Genomic DNA, 24,342 nt, shown 5'->3' on the forward strand with positions numbered 1-24,342 from the left:
AGTGCCTCCCAGGGTCTGCTTCAGCAAGAAGCTGGAGTCATGAGCTGGAGCTGGGATCAAGCTCCACATTCTGATGTAGGAAGTAATGTCTTAACCATCCAGCCAATGGCCTAGTTTTTACAATTATTTTAATTTCACTAAAGCATTTAGCATGTCCTGATATATTTTCTACTTATTAGAAGCTTTTTTCTTCCTCTCTGGGTTAGATTACAAGCCCCACGAGATCTGAAACCTATTTGTCTCATTCACTAACACATCCCCAATGCCGAGGGTGATTAATGCTATTGACATGCTATAGCACAAAACAGGTGTTAATAAATAAATACCATGTCACTGGATGGGGCAGTGATCAGCCTTCTCTGCAGGTGCACCAAGCTATGTGCTTGTGATGCATGCTTTATCCCATATAATGGACTATTGCACAATCATAGCTCCTGCCTTAATGGACATCACGAAATACATTTGTTCAAATTTTTTCATCTAGAAATGTATAGTGATAAAAGAATAGTAGGTCATGATCACAAAGACTGAGTGTTCTGTGTGAGCAGAACAGGAAAGAGATGAAGTGATGGGGTCCAGCAGGCTGTGAGCTTCAGTCTTCAGGCTCCAATTATTCCAGTTCTGGCATAACAGAGTCTCCAGGTTTGTATTCACACTAGCCTTGACCTTGAATATGCACATGGAATATCCCTGGGAGACTTACATGTGGGCTGGGATGAACTGAGGGGACTAGCATTGTCTGTACCATGACCAGCAGTCTGAATGTCCTATGCATTGCTCATTCTGACTTCTTCATGGTTAACAGCACTTATTTTGTTCATGGAGGCTTAGGGGCCACTGCCACTGCCACTGCCACACCTGAGATAATCACCAATATTTGTTTCCCCAGCCCTTCTTAGCAGTTATGGTGGTTGTATGACCCAGCTTTGGTCCATGAAACATGATGCCTCTGCTTTAGGGGTGGATGTCCTGAGAAAGAATTTGCTTTCATACGAAAACCAGAAATAGCATTATTCCTTCTCCTTTCATTTTTATTGAACACAGGCAAGATGATTGGAGCTGCACCAAGTGTCTCTCAATCTGAAGGAAAGGGCAAGAGAATTGCACAGAGGTCGATATTGGCATGTTGAGCACCTGGACTAATGTTGCGCTGCTAATTCTTGACTCTAGAGAGAAAAATCAGCTTTTACTTGTTTAAGCCACTGTTGTTTGATGCTCTGCTCCTTACGCCTGATCTAATGGACAAATGATATGGAGCTATGCAGACGTATCCACTCCAGGCCTGGAGTTGGTCCAGAAGGTCGCAGTTCTCAGAGAGGGTGGGGATGCTCTAGAAAGCAGACAACAAACTTAAAGCTGGATGCTTTCCCACCTTCATTTTGGTGACTTCCTCCTAGGGGAGACTTATGAATCCCTCAAGCTTCAGGAGATACCTAAGCTCCCATCTTGTTGTGATTCACTCAGTAAGCACAGTCACTGGAGTACACTGTGTACAGGATGATGTGACTCCAAGGGGCATCCTCCTTCCGGTCCTTGCTGTGTTTATCCATACAGCTTTCCAGCATTAGTCTTTCCAGTTCACCTCCCTCCCTCCCACCTCTGTGCATCCATTCTTCCTGCAGGGCCCTGAGCTTATGACAACCCTGTTTTTGATTTGAAGCTCATACACAGCCAAGACGTTTTTGGTTTTTACAAGGCAGCCTGCATATTCATTTTGAACTGAGCCCCACAAAGTAGGCAGCTAGTTTTGCCGCAGTATATGGGTTATGTGGACTATAGGCTCTCTGAACCTCAGTTGTAAAATGGAAATAATAGTAACTGCTTTGCCAGATGGCCGCTGCACTGCAGGACATCCCTTAGGCAAAGCCTCCCCACCACACCTGGCCTGTGGGAGACTCTGCACCACTTCCTCCACTCTTCTCCTCTTGACTACTTGTTCTTTACTGTCTCATACTCTGGTTGGGTTGGTTATACATCAGCCTCCCTGGCTGAAGTTCCTAGTCCTGGGGGGGAGGATTGTGGCATGGCTGATAAAGCTGACACCTGCAACCCAGCATCTTATGTGGGCATCCACTCATGTCATGGCTGTTCCACTTTCAATCCATTAAGACTGGTCTGGAAAAGCAGCAGAAGATGGCCCTAAAACTGGGGCTCCTGGTCACCCATGTGAGAGATCCAGAAGAAGCTCCGGGCTTCTGGCTTTGGCCTGGCCCATCCCTGGCTGTTGTAACCATCAAGAGAATGAACCAGATAATGGAAGAGCTCTCTTTTATTTGCTCTGTGTCTCACATCTATCTGGCTCTGGCTTTCAAATAAATAAATTTTTAAAAATAAATGATAAAGTTCCCAGTTCCCACACCTCATCTAGTGGATGTTCTCTTCAGGTCTTTAGTTCCTCCTATATGCATCTATGGTGGTTTGTCCTTAGCAGATGCCAGGTAATGAGTTGATGAATGGATGAATGCTGCTACGGGGGCTTCTAGGATTCTATGCCAAAGTCCACTTCTCCTTTTGAAATTGATTTAGGTAGGAAGCAGCATAATTTAACAGCAGTATAATATGGGAAGCATATTTGATATTTTTATGAAACTCAGAAACTGTTATCCCAGCTGCTATAGTTTAACAGATACTAACAAGTCCCTAAAAGGCCTGCATGTTGTTGGTTTGATTCTTGAAGTTTTATGTTAATAAATTTTAGCAGTTAATAGACTAGGAATGGAGACTTTCAATCCAGTTATGGAGGTCAGGAGCTGGGCCAGCTGGAAGTTTTTAGGCCACTGGGAGTTGGCCTCCAAAGGTAGTTCCCCTGAGAGTGTTGGTTTATCAGCTGAGTCACTCTAGCCTCTCTCTCTGCCTTCTAGCTCCCCACTTGACCCTGCCTATGCATGTATTCTGCCATTCACTATCTTTGACAGACACTGAACTAATAGGGCCATTCAGTCTTGCATTTTGAATCTCCAAAAATGAGCCTGAAGCACTACAGAGCACCCAGCTTCCTTCAGAAAGAGCTCCTTTCAGATATTTCTTACATAGTTGAAAAACAGACTAAGGTAGTAGAACAGTCAAAATCTCCTGGATTGAAAGAATTCTGTGTGACTCACTCTAGAGCTGAGGCATTGCCATAAGGACTGAATGCAGCTAAGAGCCAGCATCTTTCAGGGCACCCAAGGTGAAGCACAGGACACTGAAGTTTGCTTTGATGAATCTTTGTCCACAGTATGCCCTAGTTTCTTTTAGAATTAAATTCTGTCATAGGATGTCATAGGATGTAGAAAAGCCAGCATAATGGGACATGTCAGTGGAAATCAGTGGTACTGACAAAGTAGTTAGAAGGGAAGATAGTTTTTGATAGAATAAACTCATTTTTTTTTGCATGTGTATTAAAAAAAAACACACCTAAAGAAATCCTCACATCTCCAGGCTCCAAAGCATTTTCATATGATATTTAAGCAGATAGCACATTTAATAGGCATTAATGTAGAACTCCCACTGACTGAGCACTAACTGCTCTCATTGTTTCCTCAGTGCTGGGGGTTTTGTGTGTTGATCTCAGTCACACTGCAACAGAGCCAAGTGAGGCTCCCAAGTGAGGATCCGCATCTTGCTCCAGGGTTCAGAGCTGGCAGGCACAAGCGGATGGACTCCAAAAACTGATAGTGTGTAAAGTGCATTAATTTCAAGTGTGTAGCCTGCTGAATTTGAACATGTGCATGATGAGGTAACCTGCTCTCAGACCACAGCATAGAGTGGTTGCTGCATCCTGGAAGGTTCTCCCAGGCTGCTTCCCATCAGGAAGCTAACCCTTCAGTTCTTCCATTAGTTCGTTTGGGCTAAAGCAGTCTTGCTTGTTTCTTTTTCTGCACTTTTTCCTCTGAGAGAAAATCAAGGAGGTGCTTTTCTCTGAAGTCTGTTATAAAATTTGTTAATACACAAAGTGCTCATGGAGACTATACATTATTAAAAGTTATGCATGAATTCCAACATTGTTTGCACCAAAATTAACTGGTTTTAATTCCATTTTCCACAAATTTCAGAATTAACTTTGTACTACAGTTTACATAATGTGTGTTTGTGTGTGCAGTCTCTACTTAGTGTAGCAGTAATCCTGTAATTTTAGAGATTTGGGGTTCTAAGAACATGAGAACCACACTCTGTAAGCCCTCTGTCCTAGGATTCAACCTTCCTGTCTAGCTGAATGGCAGGTTAGCCTCTGAAATTTGCAAGATGAAGGGCAAAGCTCACATGCAGATCCACAAGCCATTTTCCTGAAAATTTCAGAGCCACAAACTAGCTTACAGACTGTTAGAAGGTCAAGTGCAAGAGGTGCCCCCATTTCCCTCCCACCTGGTGCATGTGGCCTGTGCATCTATGCTCTGCCCACAGCTTTGACAAAAACAAACAAACAAACAAACAAAACACAGACAAAAACCTCAAGGTTACTCATTAGGTCCAGGGTATGAATGCTGGTGGCCTCGTACGGTCATAGGAGGACAGAGCTGTAGAAGGAAAGCTCCAGGGATCCAGACACAGCTCTCTAGAAAAGGGGAGTGAGAGCTCCCAAAAGGAGCAGTTGTTTGGGTTGCCAAGGAATGGGACACAGCACAGGGCTGGTCAGCTGGGACCACAGAGCTCTGGGCTTAGAGCACCCTGTTGTCTCGCCTGTGGGTGGTTCTACAAAGGGAGGATCATTTAAGCCAATCAAGAGACAATTCTGTTCACTCCTAAACTTATTCTGATGAGTTCACATTGGGATAAATCCCCCTTCACTGAGCATTTGCTGTGTGCTAAGCAAGGACATTAACATAACACCTCAGGGACCAAGACCCTGGTACAGGGACCTCTGCAGGACACCTAAAGTGCTGTCTAAACTACAGCAACAGGTTTATCCCACAGAAACAATGTGCTATTCTATATGGCATAAACATATGGCAGACTAGAACAGAAAGACCTGTCTAAGTACATGCCATGATGTTTGCCGGATGACAAAGCAGCCCGGGGATACACTTCTCATATCATGTTCTCATCATTAGGCAATGATGACTGAATCCCAACATAAAAATGTATCTTTTGAGAAAAGAACTGAGGGTCTTTGAGAGCTCAGAGCCAAGGAGACCTATCTAGACTATCCCAATTGGGGTCACTTTGGGGCAATTAGACGAACAATGCAAAGTCAATGATGGGAGGTGACAAGGGAATTTTGAGGACCGAACAGCTCCAAGTGGCACAGAGAAAGGGGAATGCAGAATGAATGAAAGCCACCCAGCACCCAAGTGCCCTTTCATGCCCAGCTTTCTTTGGGTACTTGGTCTTTTTTGTTGTTTTGAATGCAATAGATGCTTTTATGGTAGTAAAATATGTCCAATATAGAGTTTATCATCTTAACTATTTTTAAGTGTACAATTTAGTAACATTAACTGTAATCATGATGTTATACAACCATCACTTTTCTCCAATCCCCAAACTCTTGCACAATCCCAAAGAGAAATTATGATTGTTGAGCCATAACTCTCCATTTTCCCTTCCCTTCATTCCCAGTAACAGCTAATCCATTTTCTGCCTCTATGGCTTTGCTATTTGAGATATTTCATGTAACTGGAACTATACAATGTCCTTTCATGTCTAGCTTATTCCAACTAACATAATATTTTCAAGGTTTCTTCAGGATATAGAATGCATCCGAATTTCATTCTTTTTATCTAAGTACTCTTTGTGTATTATTTTTAAGGGCTATTATTTTTTCAATTCTAATTTTAATTAACAGTTAACAGATTAGATGTAGTTTTTTAAGGTGTATGTATTTCACAACACAGATTTAGGACCGTAGTGATATTTTCCATACACATCCACCACCTTCCTGACTGCACTCCTCATCCATTCTCCTTTAAAAAAATTTTTCCACTAAGTGTTTATATCAAATTTTGCATAAAGAGTCATTTTTTGAAGGAAATTTGAGTTGCTTCTCCCTTTGGACAAGTATGAACAATGGTCATGAATATGTAAGGACCTATTTGAATCTCTGTCTAGTCACAAATAGAATTGTATGCTATGCTAGTTTTTAGAAAATATATATTTTATTTATTTGAAAGACAGAGTTACAGGGAGAGAAGGACAAAGAGAGAGAGTTGTCTTCCATCTGCTGACTCCCTCCCCAAATGACCTCAATATCTGGGGTTGGACCAGGCAGATGTTAGGAGCTAGGAACCCCACCTATGTTTCCCATGTGGTGGCAGGGACCTAAGAATTTGGGCCATCCTCCCCATGCCTTCTCTAGTACTTTAGTAAGGAGCTAGGTTGGAAACAGAGCAGCAGGGACTTGAACCAGTACTATGGAGTGAGATGGCAGTGCCACCAGCAGCAGCTTAACCTGATATGCCACAATGCTGCCCTTTTTGTTACTTTTTTGGAGCAATCTGTACACTATTTTTATCAGATGCACCATTTTACATTCTTACCAGCAATCCATAAGGATTCTTATGGATTGACATTTGTCATTCTTATGGATGACATTTGTCATTTTTTTTCGTTGTCTTTGCAACTACCCTTAGAGCATCAGATCTAAATCCTCTGGAAATCCACTCTGAACATGAAAATCCAACCTGAGAAACCCTTACTGCTTGATGGGACTTTCATGAGCATGCTTCACATTTAGTTGGAGAAATCCAGGGGAATTTTATTCAGTATCCACGTTACTAAAGACAGCTAGAAAGGGAAACTGCTAAAGAATTTGGCACTTTTCCTAGGAGGTGTGCATGAAGCAGGTGTCTTCTGAGCACTCTTTTAATTTCTCCATGCTGGTACCACCTCCCTTAACAGGTGCTCAGGAAATAGACAATTGAATGAAGGAGTCATGTCATTGTCTTTTCCTCATCTCTCTTCCAGTCTCTGTGATCTGCAGTACTTTAAGCTCGCTGAAGAGCTGGCAAGGGCAGAGACCAAGGTCAGACTTCCCAAGCATCATCAGAGTGGGTCAGTTCCCTTGTAGAGTCCTCAGGCCATTGTCCAGCTGGACTCAACAAACCACCCTGGGTCTTCTCTGCTGTTGCACCTGCACTTGCCATGGTGCTCAGAGTTTTGTAGCAAATTAAACACACACACACACACACACACACACACACACACACACACACACACACACACAAAGCAGATTGCTTTAGTTCTTTCTAGGACAAAGCAGGTCCGCAAAAACCGATAAAGGGACCAGAAAGGGGGCAATTTCTCCAAATAATCATTTCCTCCCACATGGTGATTAAACGGTTGTTGAGCACCTGGCTTGATATTTCCTCATTTGACCTTCACTCTAAGTCCTTGAAGTTGGCAGAGTGAGTAGCTACTATTCATCTTAGTTTTGCGGGACAGAGACAAACTCAAAAAAGGGAAGGTCACTGTTGAAGGTTAGAGCTGGTAAATGATATGGCTGGTCTGACTCCACACCAGCTTCTCCCCAGCATGGGGAGGACTCACCCGGGACCATGGTGTCCCATCAACTGCCCTGGTCCTCCCAGGAGAGCATGGCCATGTCTTTTAATAATCAATCAAGAGTTTTCCTGAGGCATCTGCACAGACTTTTGGCCAGCTTCTCAGAAACTGTTCTTGCAAAATGCTTTCTTATTTTTGCACAACCAAAGCTGAGGTTAATAAAAAAAAAAAAAGGAAAAGCCCATCTATGCCCATCTATTCTCTACCAGTCAACCTGGTGCAGCCTATTTCACTCCTGAAACTCAAATTGAAAACTGCCTTCTGTTCTCATTAGTTTGGGTCGTAGCAGTCATTACATTCTAAACAATTAATCCCTGATTGCCAATTTTCTCCCTAGAATTATCTTGGCCTCAACAACTGGTTTTCTTAGCAGTCAGGCTGAAGCAATTATTCCCAGCTTTTGTAACTAAGCATGCTGTGCTTGACACTTTACCATGTTTTCATCATCATTGAGTTATCAGCGTTTATATCTATCAGGGGAAAGAAAAAGCTGTCTAATTGCGAAGGCCCCGTCATCACACAAACCTGTTTTCTGCCTTCCCTGGACTCCCCGGGGTCACTTCTGCTGCCTTAGAGAAGAAGGAGAAGATCCCTTGGACCTCAAACAGCACTGAAAATGAGAGGCTAAGTGGTTAACCTGCCACCTACAACACTCATATCCCATATCAGAGCAGTTCGAGTCCTGGCTGTTCTACTTCTGAACACGCTCCCTGTGAATGCTCTTGGAAAGGCAACAGGGGGTCGCCCAAGTGCCTGGGTCCCTGCTGCCTATGTGGGAGTCCTAGACTGTGTTCCAGTTTCCTAGTTCCCAACCACACCTAGACCTAGCTATTGTGGCATTTCCCAGCAGCTAGAGAATTAGTCTTTGGATCACAGGCTCTAACAAAGAACAGCTGCAGTCCAATAGATAAAAGGCAAGAGATTCTTCTCTCCCCCTTCAGTGCAACCTGTGGCAATGTCACCCTCATACCTGGGAATGATAACTGGAAGCAATAACAAGGACAACAGCTGATGTTGCCATAACATTTACGTTGTGCCACACACTGTTGCAAGCACATTCTTACGTTAAGTTTTCTAATACTCAGAATAATTCGAGGAGCTAGGTGCCATTGTTATTCCCTTGCTACAAGGGAAAAACTGAGGTGCCAAAAATGTTACATTGCCAAGTCTAAACTCACAGGCATAGACCTAACTGGTGTGGCTCCAGCATCTAGCATTTAGCATCACACCATGCTTTCTTGTGTCATTTGCCCCACAGGTGAGCCCAGAGGTAGAAGCCCAGGAATTATCCTTATAGAAGAGGCATGGGTGGGATGGAGATAGATCCAAGTGTCACAGTTTGCCTGGCTCTGGCCTTATACTTGACTGTTCCCAGTATCACATTTCCACCCCAGAGCACATTTTGGGCACTAGGCTTCCATGTCCTTCTCTGTTCTTCAGCTTCAGTCTTGATAACCTGTCTAGTTTCCCCACCCTCTTGCCTGCTCTTGCAGTAACTGAGTCTTCAATGTATAAATTAACTTAAAAAGCCCCTACTATGTGCTGACCTGGGGCTACAGAGCCAGGGCCATTCATCCATGGATAAGGATGTGGATTCAGGAAAAAATGCCTAGAGTTGAGGTGCACCTTGGCCTTCTGCTTACAATTCAATGGGGGGAAGGCTGGGGAGGTGAAAATTTGATACTCTTTGGGACAGAGCCTGTCATAAAAGGTCTACAACCTTGTGACCATGCTGTCACTTCCTTCTGCTGGGTATCCTGCCTCTGCCCATTTGCCTGTAACGCGTGCTGGGTGCCATACAGAGGCACCTGGTCCTGCCTGCACATTCCTAAGAAAGCAGCAGATAACTACAAGTCTGATCTCTCTTTTATAATTGCTTGGTGGTAAGTGAGCAAGCAGCGGCTGTCCCAGCACCTGCCCCAGCACTCCCCTCCTACTTCCAGCGATCGCACAGCGGAGCCAGCCTTCTTCATTCTGGTCCTGGGTAACCAAACAAGACTCAGCAGCATCTGGTGACTTCAGATTAGTTAATTGAGTTGCTCTCCCTCTTGAACGTTTGTCATTGCCCCATGTGACAAAGCTCCCTTTTTTTTCTTAATTTCAAATTCTTTCTCATTGTCAGGTTCTTCTCTAAGCCACTCATCAAATAATGTGAGAATTTCCTGGGGACTTTTTTAATGACATAGGAAGAGAAGGGAGGGTGGGTAGGAAGGAGAGGGGGAGGAATTGTAAGAAAGGGGTGGACAAGAAGAAAGGAAGGGAGGAAGCAAGAGAAGAAGAGAGACAAATAGAAATAAAAAAGACACTACTGTGCTTCTCTGTGTATATATCCCATTGGTTCTTCATTAACTCCACACTGGGCATCTTGTTCCAGTCCAGGAATAGGAAGCCTGGGGCAGTTAAGGAGCCTGCCACATTGTGAGTATCAGAACTAACTTTTAATCCACCTCTGAGCATGAATCCCTGATCCTTCCAGTACCTGGAGACGTCCTGAAAATACCCCATGGATCTTGACATTTTACTACCTTCCTGTTACCCACTCCCTCCCTAAAGATGAGTTAAGCTGGAAAACTATATTCCTGGAAGTCTTTATTTTATTTCCATTGTCTTCACCTTTCATTTCACCACTTGGTAAAAATGGCTTCCAATGCCTTTGAGAAGGAGGTAGCATATCAAAAAGTACAAATGTGCAGACCTGTTCCCATACATCAAAGGTCACCGTGGAGGGAGGTCAAGAACAAGGTCACCCTCTCCTTGAACACACAGGAAGCCAAGGTTGAATGGCATGCTTGTGACCCCAAAGGGAAGAAGCCAGAGTGGAAAAACACAATATTGGTCTCTGGATTCTGAGCAAACTTCGTTGGCCAAATATTTTTGAGGAGTGGATGGTGAGTGCCTGGGTGCTTGCCCTCCTTGTTTCTAATCTCTCCCTGCTTCTTGGAGAGTGTTGTATTGCTGCCTCTTGCTTCTGTCAGCACACTGAGAGGAGTCAAAGTGGCATTTATTTAATTAACATAAACAGATGCATCCCTTTGGCTTCACTGCAGTGACTTCTTGATGTGCTCATCCACCCTCCTGCTCTCAGGGAGGCCTGGGCAGAGTCTAGGGTCACAGAGGCTGATCTGGACCCTCTGCTGCCTGCCCCTCTGTCCCTGTGACAACACTCTGGGCTGTGCTGGGGGCCAGCAATAACTTTGGAGGATGGGAAACGGGAGTGACAGCACAGTCACTCACCTCTGTGGCACTGCCCTCTGCCTTCCTTATATCATGTTCCCCCACAATCTCTCCTAGGTACATTCCCAGCCCTGGGTAACCTCTTCTGGGTGTCAGAGCTGCTTAGTAAACTGATTCTTGGGCTTGTTTGGGTGATATATATTTTAAAATATTTATTTATTTTGGGCCCGGCATGTTAGCCTGGTGGCTAAAGTCCTCGCCTTGCACGCCCCGGTATCCCATATGGGTACCAGTTCTAACCCCTGCAGCTCTGCTTCCCATCCAGTTCCCTGCTTGTGGCCTGGGAAGGCAGTTGAGGATGGTCCAAAGTCCTGGGACCCTGCATCTGTTTGGGAGACCTGGAGGAAGTTCCTGGCTCCTAACTTCGGATTGGCGCAGCTCTGGCCAGTGTGTCCACTTGGGGACTGAATCAGTGGACAGAAGATCTTCCTCTCTGCCTGTCCTCCCTTCTGCAAATCTGCCTTTCCAGTCAAAATAAATCTTTTTATAATTTTTTTAAAAAAGATTCATTTATTTTGACTGGAAAGGCAGATATACAGAGAAGACAAACAGTTCTTTCATCCACTGATTCATTCCCCAAATTGCCACAACATCCAGAACTGAGCTAATTAAGCATGGAGCCAGGAGCCTCTTCTGAATCTCCCACCTGGTGCAGTGTTCCAAGGCCTATGGTCAATCCTTCAGTGCTTTTCCAGGCCATAGGCAGATAACTGGATTGGAAGTAGAGCAACCAGCACACAAACTGATGTGCATGTGGGATGTTGGTGCCGCTGGACGGAGGATTAGCCTGTTGAGCCACAGAGCTGGCCCCAGCGTTGGTGATGTCCTTTCCTTTCTCTCACAGCCAATATATATACATTCCCTTAATCCCCCAGGTGCCAGGGGCCAGTCACTCATCTTGGACAGTGGTTCTCTTACCTTGACATCTACTTTTCCAGTGGGGAAAAAGAAAGTTTTTGAAAGGGAAGAAGGGATGGGTTTTGCAGAGACCAAGATAGAAACCGAGTTAAATTAAGTAGAAGTGATGATTAGCATTTTCCTTCTGCTTAATTTTAGGGGGAAAATCAGTAATACATTTAGGTGTTAATGAGAAAACACATTTCAAAGGCCCCCAGATCTCTTCGAGAACAGGTGGTACTTGGCAAGAGCCACTTCTCTTAAAGGGCTGTTTGTCTTTTGTGCAGAAAGATTTCTCTCTTCTTTGTTTCCAAGGCAGGGATGCTTGCTCCAATGCCTGGAGAGCAGGTACATCCCAAATGTGCTCCACCAGCTCCCAGGGTCCTTGAAAAGCATGGCAGATATTGACCAGGCAACTACATGTCCCAGTTTTGGTGATCCATACAAGTTTCAGACATTCTTTCCACCTGTCGAATCAGGTGATTTGTTTTAAAAAAAAAAAGGTTCTGGAAGACAAACTTACTTTTGTATAGGATAACTTAAAGGTGGGCATTCAGAGTTGGGGCAAAGATTTCTCTGGAGTATTTTATGTGAATCATAACTTTTATGAAGTCTGAATTTGAGGGATTGGGATCTTTGTAGAAACTTCCAGACAAAAAATTCCATTATTAGGAGAGAAAGACATTGTAAGAGAACTGAAAGGCACAAGGTAGACTCTACTGTCCTTTGTTTGGGCCTTGGACAAGTTAATGAATCTCTGTCTGCCTTGGTTTTCTGGTGTGTACATTGCGAATAGACACATGACACTGTCCTGAGGATTTTTACAGAATTTGTGTGCATTACTTAGCCTTGAGATTGGCACTTAGTAAATGCTCAATAGAAGCTGATTATTTAAACACACATGTACACTTTGTGTTAATTTTGGTCTCTAAAAACATAGCCTGAGATTAGGACTGGGAGTAGTAGTCAACTAGGAAAGGGATTTCAGCAAGTTGGAGGAGGAGGACTAAGTCACAGCACCATGCAGGTCCAATGCTGCCATCCACCAGGCAGCACACAGAAGCACAGAGAAGGCCTCTCAGGATCACTCACTGAAAGCTGGGACTACTGTGTGTGGTTGTTTCTATAATGATGCGAAAGACAACATTGTGCCATGAGCTCTCAGATCCTGGGTTGTCTCAGTCATTTATTATGAAAAGTGAACTCTAAGGGCTGGCATATCCAGAAGTGCTTAGAAGTTCAGGACTTTGTTTTTTAAAAAGGTTCTGGCACCAAGAGCTGTGTGACATGAAGCAAGTTCTTTAATCTCATTGTATTCTGTTAGTTTGCATCATGGACAATGGTAATAGTATAATACTTCCACAGGACAATAACACACAATTAATATAGGTCCTGGACCTAGCATGCTCTTAATAAATGTTAGTTCTTTTGTGATTGTTGCTAGCATTATTGTTGTTACTGTGTGCAGAACTGAGAGAGCAGAAAGCTATTTTCTGAGAGTTTTAGGATGTGTAGCCCCAACAGTCACTTAGGATAAAGCCTCATCAGAGCCTTCTGGTACAGGATAGGAGCCTGCTTTCTGAGTGGCTCCTTGGTTGGAACCCCTTAGCATGTCTTAGTGAAGTCACAGGAGTTGAAATACAGCTAGAAAGCTGGCAGGTGGCAGGACTTGCTGGCCAGTCTTGTGAAATCCACATTCCCAATCTGGATTTGTTTTCGTCTCTGTGGGGAATTAATAGTGCCAAGATAACTGAGTCATCTTCCCTCTTCCAATGCAGCAGCCTTCTCTTCCACAGGGAATCCTCTCCTGCTTTGTTCAAATCCCACTTCAGACCACTCTGCTTTGCTGGAAACAGCATGCAGCATGTGGCTCCCTCATCCCGGGTTTGTGATTAAAAGTACATTAAAGGATCAAGAAATTATTAAGAGGTACAGTGTCTTGTATGTACACTTACATTATTAGTTAGACCACAATTCTGAATTATTTAACAGGACCTTTTCTTCTGCTGGAGATATTGGGCTAGGTTCTGATCTCTATTTCGATGGACCCATGGTCAGGATGAAAATGAAACCTCAGGTGACAGATCTTAACCCATTCTGTTATCTGAATCTCAGTGTTAGGGCTGTGTGGCCTTGGTGGCTTCTTGTGAACCCTCATCTCTGTCCATCACTAAGACATTTATGGTAGTATCAGAGGCACAGGAATATTTGCTTTAATGCTCACTGTTGCCAAACCTTGGCAAGGTCCTGAAGACAAGGGATCCTGGGAAGATGCCCAACACTGCTGGGGAGACTATGAAAGAGGTAGTGTCCTTTGAAGTATTTGTCTTTGGCAGTGTGGTGACAGAGATGGGATTGGCCTGAATACAGAATATGAATGTCAGACCCAACCCTCCTGGAGCTTCATCAGCTGTAGCTGTAACCTTGAGCAAGTCACTTAATGCCTTTGAGCTTCCATGGTTAGAAGGAACCTTGAACAAGAACATCATTCTGACTGTCTTAGCTTGAACACACTTACTTCGATCTTGATTGCTTAACAGATTAGTCCTACCACTCTCCCTTCCTATTCACCTCCAACATCCAGTGTGAGTGGAAATTTGGTCACTTATCCAAGAACCTGGGTCACTGCACTGCTCTTTCTGTTTGTCATATTATGTAACCTGCACAACAACCACAAGGAAATGCAAGGTTCATGAAATCAAAGATGTTACCCAAGGATGGGCAAGTAGTTAGCCCATCAAAGAATCCTGGAACTCATATCAGAGTACTAGGATTGAATATCCAATTCTGTCTACTGGCTCCAGCTCCCCGGGACGCAATGGTAATGGCTCCAGTCGTTGGGCCTTCGTCACCCATGTGCGGTATATCAGTTTTGGTCCCAGTTTAGCCTCAGCTATTGTAGGCATTTGAGGAATGAACCAATGAATGGGAACTCTCTCTCCCTCTCTCTCTCTCTCTGTGTAGGTGAGGAGGTGTGTAGGAATTTAGACTACAGTGCAGGGAACCAAGACCTTGAGCCAAGATCAATAATTTTTAATTCTCTGATGACAGTTGGATCCAAGAATCCTTTTCTTGCCTGGGAAGGGTCAGAATCAATCTCTCTCTCTCTCTCTCTCTCTCTCTCTCTCTCTCTCTTTCTCTCTCCCCCTCCCTCCCTCCCTCTCCCCCTCCATTCTATAGCTGCAGTGTTAAATACCTATTCTCATCCCTGCAGTTCTCATAAAGAAGCTGTCTCCTCCAGATTATCAGGATTGAGGGGCAGAGAGAAAATGTACACAGGAAGCATGCTGTTTTTGCTTTTGTACCTCTGCCCATGCTGCTCAGGGGAGTGGCAGCAGTGAGAGCACAGACAGAGACCCTCCAGGCTGGTTGCCCCTCATGGAGCCACCAACCCATGTGCTTACTGGAGCTGTTGCTAATGACATCATGCATAAGTCATGAGGGCCAGGTTGTCAGGATGCCTGGAGCAGGTGATTCATCTGCATGGCTCCCAGCTCTGTGAATGACAGCACCCCAGCTGTGTTGGGTGCTGTCCCATGTGGGCACATGTGCTCTCCTGAGATCCAGTTCCTCTCCCACTGGACTTTGGGGGCTCAGAAGCTAAAAGGGTGCAGTACCTTCTTTGAAGCCAAACATTAAGGACAAATTTTTACAAAAGGCAAGATATTATGCTATTCAAAATTCTCTTAGAGACTAAAGGAATTTACAAAGAAGGACAAGCAGGAGCACTGAGGCTCACAGAGAAGGTGGGAGTGCTGGGACAGAGGGTGGGAAGGGAGAGTGGGTGTGAAGGGAGTATGGCGGGTAGGGAGTGTGGGTCAGTGGGCTCAGATTCCTTGGAGCACCTCTGTCACAGTGACATTATGCTAGTGGTAGGGAACCTTTAATTTTTTTCTGCCAAGGACCATTTGGACATCTACAACATTATTCTTAGGCTATACAAAGTTATCCACTGAAAAATGAATCTACTACAGATATAGGGAATTGTGTGTCCCACCTGCTGATGGCTTGATAGGGCCAGGCCAGGTGATTTCAGGGGCCCGCAATCAATGTTCTCACGCTTCCACCACTACACAAACTGCCACCAGGGAAGAGGGGGGAATTTCTATCTTTTGTTTAAAGGAGGAAATGGAGCCTCAAAAAGCATAAAGCATTTGTTCAATGTCACAGATTGACACATGACGCAAGCAGGATTTGAAATCAAGCCTATCTTCTCCAAATCCAACACTTTCCCCCAATATCCACTGCTTTCCCCCAAAATGATATACTGCATTTATAAAATATGCACCCCAGGCCAACTGCCAAAAAGCTCTAGCTTTTGGACTGTGTATCTATTCACCATTTCTAGTTTTTAAAATATGCTGTGCATTCATTTGTAGTCATTACATTATTAGAAAAAGGAAAGAAAGCCTATGGACCAAGATTAGGGATATAGAAGGAGGATATAGGAGTTCTTATTTGTTGAGAAAATGTATGCCTGGTGATGGGGAGATGGTAGGTATGTGGCTCAAGCCCAAGAAGAGTGCTGGGATGCAGCCAGCAGGCACCGGATCAGGCCATGCAGGGAATCCTATCTCCCAGTCCCAATTCTGTCCCCATAAACAGGTGGACTTCACCTTTCTCAACTGCCACAAAAAAAATGCCTGTACACTGTGCCTGAAAGTTTTGGCTATTTGCTTTTATGGCAAATCTGAGTATTATAGGACCAAGGGTGTGAAGAATCAAAGGTGCCTGAGAGGGGTAGCTTATGTTGGATCTCCAGGTGGGTCCTAACCTACATCAAAGTGTCAGGTTAAGACAGACACAGGGAAGACAAACAGAGGAAGGGAGCAGGCAGGATGGGCAAAATGGCAGAGCCCTTATGGATACAGAGGAAAGCGAAAGAACCTATTGAGTTGGGGAAGCTGAAGAGGCAAGAATCGGGAGGATGTGGAGGACATGTATTGAGACCTCAATTTTGGCTCTGTCCCCACCAGATCTAGGCAAGCACATTTCTGGGGTCTGAAGTCATGCACTTGGCAAGGATTCAGTACAGCAGCCAGCAGAAGCTGATACACAAGGAAGTTCCCCCCTCTCTGGCCTCTCATTCCTTGACTTAGCAGTCAGGAGACCTGGTCTCCTGGCATTGACTTTCTGCCATCCTGCCTTGAGCTATGGACCTCATGGAAAGCACAGGTTTGCCTTCTCCAGACTGATCCCTTCCACAAAGCCCCCGAGTCATCATCTCTTCTTTTTGGGGCACAGAAACTGGCCAGGCTAACGGGACCTCTAAGTGTACAGTAACGTCACAGACAACTGCTTCCTCTCCCCCACAATGGCTAATTGCCAGAAAAATGCTCTTACCCCCCAGAGAAGCCATCCAAATAACTTTGACCTCTGCGATTTCAAAGAAAGTGTTCAGGATCTGTTTTCTAATTTCCCCCAAGCAGTCCCTGCACCGTTGAAGGATCGTGGTTAAGGGAATTCCACAAAATTTGCTTTTGCAGCTGCTGGAAAAATGCAGTAGGGAGGCTGCCTGAATTCAGCCTACTCTGCGACTGACTCAATCATCAGTACACACAGCTAACCAAATCACTGCTTGGGGCTCTGCTGCTCCCTGCGATGCGACTGGGAAGACTCATTTGCAATCACCATCAACCAGAAAAGCCACGCAACTGCTCCAAGCCCCTGCAGCCTGCAAGAATCGAAGAATATCCCAGGGCTGGCAGGGCTCCTGAAGGCCACCAGCTTCAGGACTCCCTGGGACCCTCTTCGCGTCTCTTCCCTGATACTAATGAACAGGGAAGTGACTCCAGACTGGGCCACCTTGAAAGAAGACTAGGAGTGGACTCCCAGAGGGGCCTGTGTGGATAAGAACCAAAGCCCTTCACCTGCTGTGAAATAGCTATTCTTGCTGAACACTGCAAAGGCGACCTTTAAATCTCTGAGAACAATGCTCAGATCTTTAGCTCTCACTCAGCCACCTGCTGTGCTGTGTCAAGCAGAGTTAGCCAGCGTGTTCCCCCTAGGCGGCTGGGATTTCCAAAGATTAGCACAGGAATGACAGAGGCTGGTGGGGTTTTGCCAAGCATCACACAGCTCTCTTCTCAGCTCTCTCTCTTCTGATGGCTTTACCACCTCTGCTTCCTCCTCTCCTCTCCATGGCTACCCTCCTGCCCAAACCCACCTGCACCAAACACATTTGCTCCTAAGCTGCTGTTAGGATGATAAGGGCACAGTGCTTCATGATAAAGTCCAGAAATGCCCCAGTTTTAGATTTGGGTCCTGCAGGCACTACAATGAAAGCCATTATTGTCCCATTTACCCCTCCCACCCAGCGTGTGCATGTGCACCCTTGTGTTCATGTGTGCGAGTGCATGCATGTTTCCATTTGTCAATTCAGGACTAATGTGTTACAACCGAGACCTAAGGACACTTGGGCTCCTAGTTCCAGATGCAGAGGAGTGTGTGTGTGTGTGTGTGTGTGTGTGTGTGGCAGAGGGTGTCTCAGGGTTGGCACTGGGTGGAGGGATCCACAAGGGCCTTTGGAATTTTTGCTGAAGTGTTTTTTTGGCTAGTCTTCCACAAACATGCTTAGCCAAGGCCATGGTTAAGAGCAGGACATCACTCCTCCAACCTCATTTCGCTGCTTTGAGGGCTAACCAACTTCAGAGAGAGCCTGGCCTGCCCTGCTGGGGCAGCTTCGGTGCAGGGTCTGGGCGTCCCACCCTCCGAAGGGCACCTATACAAGCCAGGTGGCCCAGGACAGGGCACTGCAGAACCACTGAGTGCCAAGTGGGACAGGAGCCAGGCGACAAAGGGCTTTCTTGGTTTGGAACTAAGCTAGGGCAACTGGAGAAAGGAAGAACCCTCACCACTGCCCCCTGCAGCCTGTAGGCCACATTGCAATCACCTCTGTGAATGAAGGAGCGCAGGGAAGCTGCCAAGAAAGCTGTTTTCCCAGGAGTCACCTTCCATGGGATGAGAAGAGTGCTTTCTCTCTCTCTCTCTCTCTCTCTCTCTCTCTCTCTCTCTGTATGTGTGTGTGCACACTAGGAACCATCCCCACAAACAGGACAAACACATACAGGGAACCACCGAGTCTCATTTGCATTCCACAGTGTGGCACTCGCTTGATGCTTAAAGTCTCTTGCATTCAAGACCAGCTATGCCAAATGGCCTTTTTAATTACAGAACACTTGAGGAGTGTTCTGGCTTTAAGCAGAGTAACTGCAGTCCCCCGAAAGGCTCTGCCTTCCATCTACCAGGAGAGGTATCAGCGTGATTGGAGGAATCCCAGGTTACTGAATAATCACCATAATAAGATTGAGAATGAAGGTGACCTATAGAGGCTTGGTAAACACATGACTTTCTCTGCGCAGTAAGTGAATTTTGATTATAACTCAGTCCTTGCCTCAAGTCCTGAAGTGGTGGTTGGATTCTTAGGAAAAGCCTGGAAAGGACAAAGTGTAAAAAGGAAACACACAGGCCTTCCTAGCCCTCTTTGTAGCTATCTTCAACCTGGCAATGGAAAGCAGTCTCTCTGTGTTCGGTCCCCACTGAGTCTGCCAGGCTGTCACACAAAGTGTGGGTGATCACCACAGATCAATAGCTACTCTGGGTGGCCACTGCCACAAGATTCTTTAAAAAGACTATTTTTTCTGCCTCCAACAACCAAAGCTTATTATGTGTACTTTCAGTTTATTTTTGGAAATGGATGTTTAGAAAGAGAACTTGGTCTTGACCTTTCACGCACTTCTTAATGTAAGCAGTAGGGTAGTGATGCTTCTAAAAAGCTGCTCCTTTAAAGGAGCAGTGCAGTGGTTATTATCACTCAGGTTTCAGATGTGGGTAAACCTTGCTCCATGGGCCATCTGGACCAGGGCCCTTGGGAAGATCCTCACAGAGGCACCCTGGGGTGCAGGGGTCTCTCCCCGCTTGGGGCAGTCCTCTGAATACTGTTCCCAACTCCATGTTCTGGTGGCAGTAGCAGCCTTCCCCTTGCTGTGTTTACCTGTAATGAGCAAAGGCTCCAAATGGTATTGCCGCTTTTGTAACAGAAAATAAAAAACTAAGTAAGATTGCATGTGACAAGGTGAGCCATGGAAAATGGGCTGTCTGTGTGTGTGTCACCAGATTTTTATGTTGCTGCCCTTATTATTTTTAAGTTGCCTGAAGGCCTTAAGTGACAACTTTGGAAGTTCCTATCAAAAGCCTAGAAGTCATCTGGAAAAGCATGCATTGTGTTTTGTAAGAGAGTGTGAGAAAGCACACCCATTTCTAGCATCTCTGGTTGGCCTTACAAAGCTGGGGAAGAAGCAGGATGGGTCCTTTTCAGCCCGTGCAGAGGCTGGATAAGGCAAAGAGAGGTTGGGTACCAGACCACGCAGTGAGTGCCCTTGGGGTCACTGGTCAACCCAGATGGCTCGCTCACCCCACACCATGACCTTAGCACCCTTCTCTTCCCACCACTGGCAGCAGTCAATGAACCATATAAATCCAAATTTCGGAAATGCTAAATCTGGTGAACAGCTTCTGAAAGTATTAAAATGCAAAACAGGAGTAAACAAAAAATTTCTCGCCACGGGGAAACTTACTAATGTGAAGTGACAAAATAATGGGAGTTTGAACGCAGTCTCAAAAGTGGTTCTAAAATGGAATTCAGAATTATATTTTAATATGCATACTATGCACTTGCTTTGCCAGGAATGGCTGAGAGTGAATTATCATTTATAAAATGAAGCCACGGAGGGAAGGAGTGGAACAACAGGGAAGCATAGGGAATGGCAGGCATGAGTGTGACTGTGTGAATGTGTGTGTATTCATCCCAGTCTGGGGGCCGCTGGTTCCTAAATCAGGTGCACCAGGGCTGTCCAACAACAGCCTTCATGGGTAACTCCCCTCAGGGCTGACCCTGGTTTATGATCCCTGGAGCTCCGGGCAGCTGTTCCTTCCAGGGACTCCCAGAAAAGGGCAGGTAGGGGACACCCCTGTGTGGCACCAGTTGAGAACAGACAAGGTAGAGATTTATAAAGTGAGGAGCAACAAGCTCTTCTTGTCCAACAACAATGCTCAAAGTGAGTGGCACACCGTCCTCTCAGGCAATTCCCAACACATCCACCTTTGATTTTGTGACCCAGCAAGGTAGCACTGAGAGTTTTCCATTTAGGGAGTTTGGCTACTCAATCTTCCTCTCCTGGCCTCCCCCCATCCCCACCCTCATTCCTCCAGCCGAGGGCTCTACATTAATTTCCCCAGTCTTGGAGGCCAAGATAACTCGGAGCTAGTTCCTCTTGGAGCTGCTCCCCTAGAGGGAAGTGACCTAAAGGCACCAACGCAGTGGGGCCAGGCAGCTCAGCTGCAGCAGCTTTCAGGGCTCCAGGCAACCCCTGGCTCTGCTTCTAATGACAGAAGCCGGGTCCTCCTCCCGCGGGTGTCCTCAAGCGTCAGGTGTGTGGCTAGCTGGCAGGAAGGAAACCAGCCAAACTCCTCTCTAGACAACCCACGCGCTGGGCTGGGGGCAAGAACACGCACTTTGCAGAAGGCAGTCCCTTGTCAACTCCCAGGTGCCTGGGGATGCCTCCATGCTGGGTCACCCTACAGCTAGCTACCTTGGGGGCCGGAGTGTGGGGCAGTCAAAAAGGGCTTGCAAACATCCCAGGACTCCTCCACCTTTCCCAACACCTGGGACAGATAGCAATATGGGTTAACTTTGAAAATCCCGTCTCCTGAGCACCTGCTCATAGCCGCTGGGAGAGACACCTCTTTCCACCTCCCCACCCACAACACACCACGGACTCAGGATGACCTCGGCGGTTGGTGCGGACAGGGAAAGGGGCAACAGGAAGTCATGACTCCAGTTTCGCTTGCTGGTCAGGGCGGGCGACAACATGCTGTAGCTAAAAGCGCCAAGCCACCTCGGGAGCAAGAACCAGAGGAGGTAAAGCCGGGTTGCTGCCCGTGCTGGTGAAGGGGCTTTTCAACGAGCCCGCCCCTGGCATCTGCTAGAGGGAAGGATAAGGATACTTCCTCCCCACCAACCCCGCCCCCGAAGGGGCAATAACCACCCTGAACCGAACCTGGGGGGAGGGCGATGTGAGGGATAGAGAGCGCGGCCACTCACCTTTAGGTTGTGCGTGGGATTGACAACGCAGACAAGTTGCCCAGCTGCGGAGAAAACCCGCTTCGCTTTGTACTGCTGAAATCGGAGGTGAATAAGATCTAACACAGCCCCAAAGCACTGGGTGAAGAAAAGCATCCCAACTTTTGAGGAGGGGGTTGTTGTTGGCCCGGGAGAACAGAGCAGGGCGCTCCTAAGTCCTGGGGCTCTGGAAGGAGCGCAGCCTCCTAGACACTCTGCTCCTGCCCGGCTCAGCGTGCCTTCATATTCATCATCAAAATAAGACGGTTGGAATCTTGCAGCAGCGAGGCAGCCAATCAAAAGGACAGGAATGTTATCCTTGAGGTGCAGAGACAGCCAATAACGAATGCCTCGCTTACCGAAACTCCCTGATGAATTGAGCCTGGTGGAGAATGTATTATTGAACATTACCATAGATCAGCACATTGCATTTATCTTGTGATTACAGCCAACCATACATAATGCTGGGGAGATAGGCTGACAAAATTGATTGCTTAATGTGTCTCCATTTATTAATTGACTTAATTTAACATGAGAGCTTTTCTTCGTGCCTTAGCCAAAAAAAAAAAAAAAAAAATCCAAACGTTTAAACCGCTAAATACTAAAGCACCCTGCTCCAAAACAGGCAGATGGATAACGCAGATCGTAGCTCACTCGCCAGAGCTGCTTGGGAGAAAATCAAAGATGACATGACTCTGATTCCAGATAAGGGCTTGGCAGCAGCAGCAGCAATGTGTATCTTTCAATCTTGCACTGACTCTCTGCAATTTGGATGGCAACCCTTGATAAATCTTATTCTCCACTCTTTAGCAAAGAAAACGCATTTGGAGGGGAGAGGGAAAATACATACATATATGTGTATTTAAATGACTTTCAAAATACTGTAATTACTGAAGTTGAAAGTATTAGAGCATAAAAATGTACAGAATATGCTTCTAAAAATAATACCATTTCTGATGCATGAATGCACACACACAGAAGAACCTACCCAGAGAGGAAAGTGGCTTGTAAATCATCAAAATAATTACCTATGCGCAGAACCTGGGCTTGTCATTTGTTTGCATATTGGTGAGCAGCAAATTGCTAATTAACCACTAAATTGTTGGAGACATGAAAATAGAGATGAAAAACGCACAGAGCACATAACGGACTTGTTTCTCCCCAGCGCTAGGAACACATTTCCATGCTGGAGCAGGCAGAGGGTGTCTCAGTTCTCTCCAAAGCCTTCCCTCCCAGGACAGTGCAGGGGGAAATGGCTAAGGCCACTTGCAGAGGTTAAAGACTTCCAAGCAGTAACAGGCTCTAGTGTTTCACAGCGTGGTTTATTGAATCATTGTGGTTAAAGTGGGAGAGTTGAGTGTGTTGATTTCCATCTTTGGCTGTTTTTGCTATTGCGAGGTCAGCCCAACTCCGATGCTACCTGGGGCAGAAAGCCTGTGGAAACTCAGCATGAACCTATTACTCTTTGCTAACTGGCTGTCACTTGGGTCTGGCTACAGTACGTGAGTTGTAGCAGATGCAAAGCACCTGTGCCTGGGGTGCCCTTGCTTGTGACCTGGTCAGGCCCTTAAACTAGCAACAAATCAAAATACAGGAGGAAACTCACAAGTTTACTGACATCAGAACATAGTCTAGGTTGTTTGAATGAAGTGAAAGCTAAGGCAGTGTTTTAGGGGACAAGCTGAATACCCAATCAAATTGAAATTTTGTATGTTACAAGACAATTGCACTGGCATCAAACTAAATGACAATACCAAAACTGATAAAATCCCAACAATGTTACATTTCTATAGGATGGGAATCCCTAGGCTCCCTTGTCATATGATTTGTAAATAAAGCTTGATAACTCATACTGCTGGAGTTTACTTTCTAAAGTTTGCGTTGTCTGGAGTAATCTTTGGCAATTTAGCAGGAAAGAATTTGTTGTCTTTTTGTTCTCTTTATATATATATATACACACATTTTTACATACAGATGTACATATATGGGCAGACACAGCCATTGATTCTTTAAGCATGTGTATAGATATATATGACAAAGCCTATGACTTGGTTTTCTAAGATAGAGAAATCAAGGATCTTTTTATTTTCATTTTTTACTGAAGACTTTTTTTTTAGTGCTCCAGTTTTGTAATGAACCTGAAGACATGGAGAGTTCTCATGTTCCCCCTGCCCCCACACATGCGCAGCCTTCCTTATCACCCACCTCTCCCTCCCCATCCAGAGTAGCCCACGGGTTGAAAATGGTAAACTTATCTGACACATCGTTACAATCCAGAGTCCATGGTTTATTTTTAATGTTTATTATTTATTTATTGGGAGGAGCTGGAGAGAGAAGGGTGAGAGATCTTGGATGTACAGGTTTACTTCTAAAATGCCAACAACGGACGGGGCAGGGCCAGGCTAAGGGCAGGAGCCCACTCGCAGGCTGAGTCGCCCTTCTGAGTGGCAGGGGCCCACGTACTAGAGGCATTGTCTCTGGCTTCCAGGGTGTGTATTAGCAGGGAGCTGAAATCAAAAGCAGAACTAAGACTTGAAGCTGGGACTCCACTATAGGATGTGGGTGTTCTGAGCAAAATCTTCCACACTGTTCCAAGTTCCTGCCCCGGTTTCATT

The 24,342-nt window shown here is 45.6% G+C and overlaps 1 protein-coding gene across 1 annotated transcript in view; it reads right to left on the reverse strand.

The window, feature by feature from the left end:
• Positions 1 to 21,853, reverse strand: part of SIAH3 (siah E3 ubiquitin protein ligase family member 3) — a 62,425-nt gene extending 40,572 nt beyond the window's left edge. Inside the window, exon 1 of the mRNA XM_040991050.1 lies at positions 21,710 to 21,853. Coding sequence (XP_040846984.1) covers positions 21,710 to 21,844 — 135 coding nt within the window. The 5' untranslated portion in view covers positions 21,845 to 21,853. The remainder of the gene's footprint in view (positions 1 to 21,709) is intronic.
• Positions 21,854 to 24,342: the final 2,489 nt, after the last annotated feature.

Source organism: Ochotona curzoniae, unplaced genomic scaffold (assembly GCF_017591425.1).
Source record: "Ochotona curzoniae isolate NIBS_2020 unplaced genomic scaffold, NIBS_Ocur_1.0 contig_64, whole genome shotgun sequence".
In the NCBI taxonomy this organism is placed as follows: Eukaryota; Metazoa; Chordata; class Mammalia; order Lagomorpha; family Ochotonidae; genus Ochotona; species Ochotona curzoniae.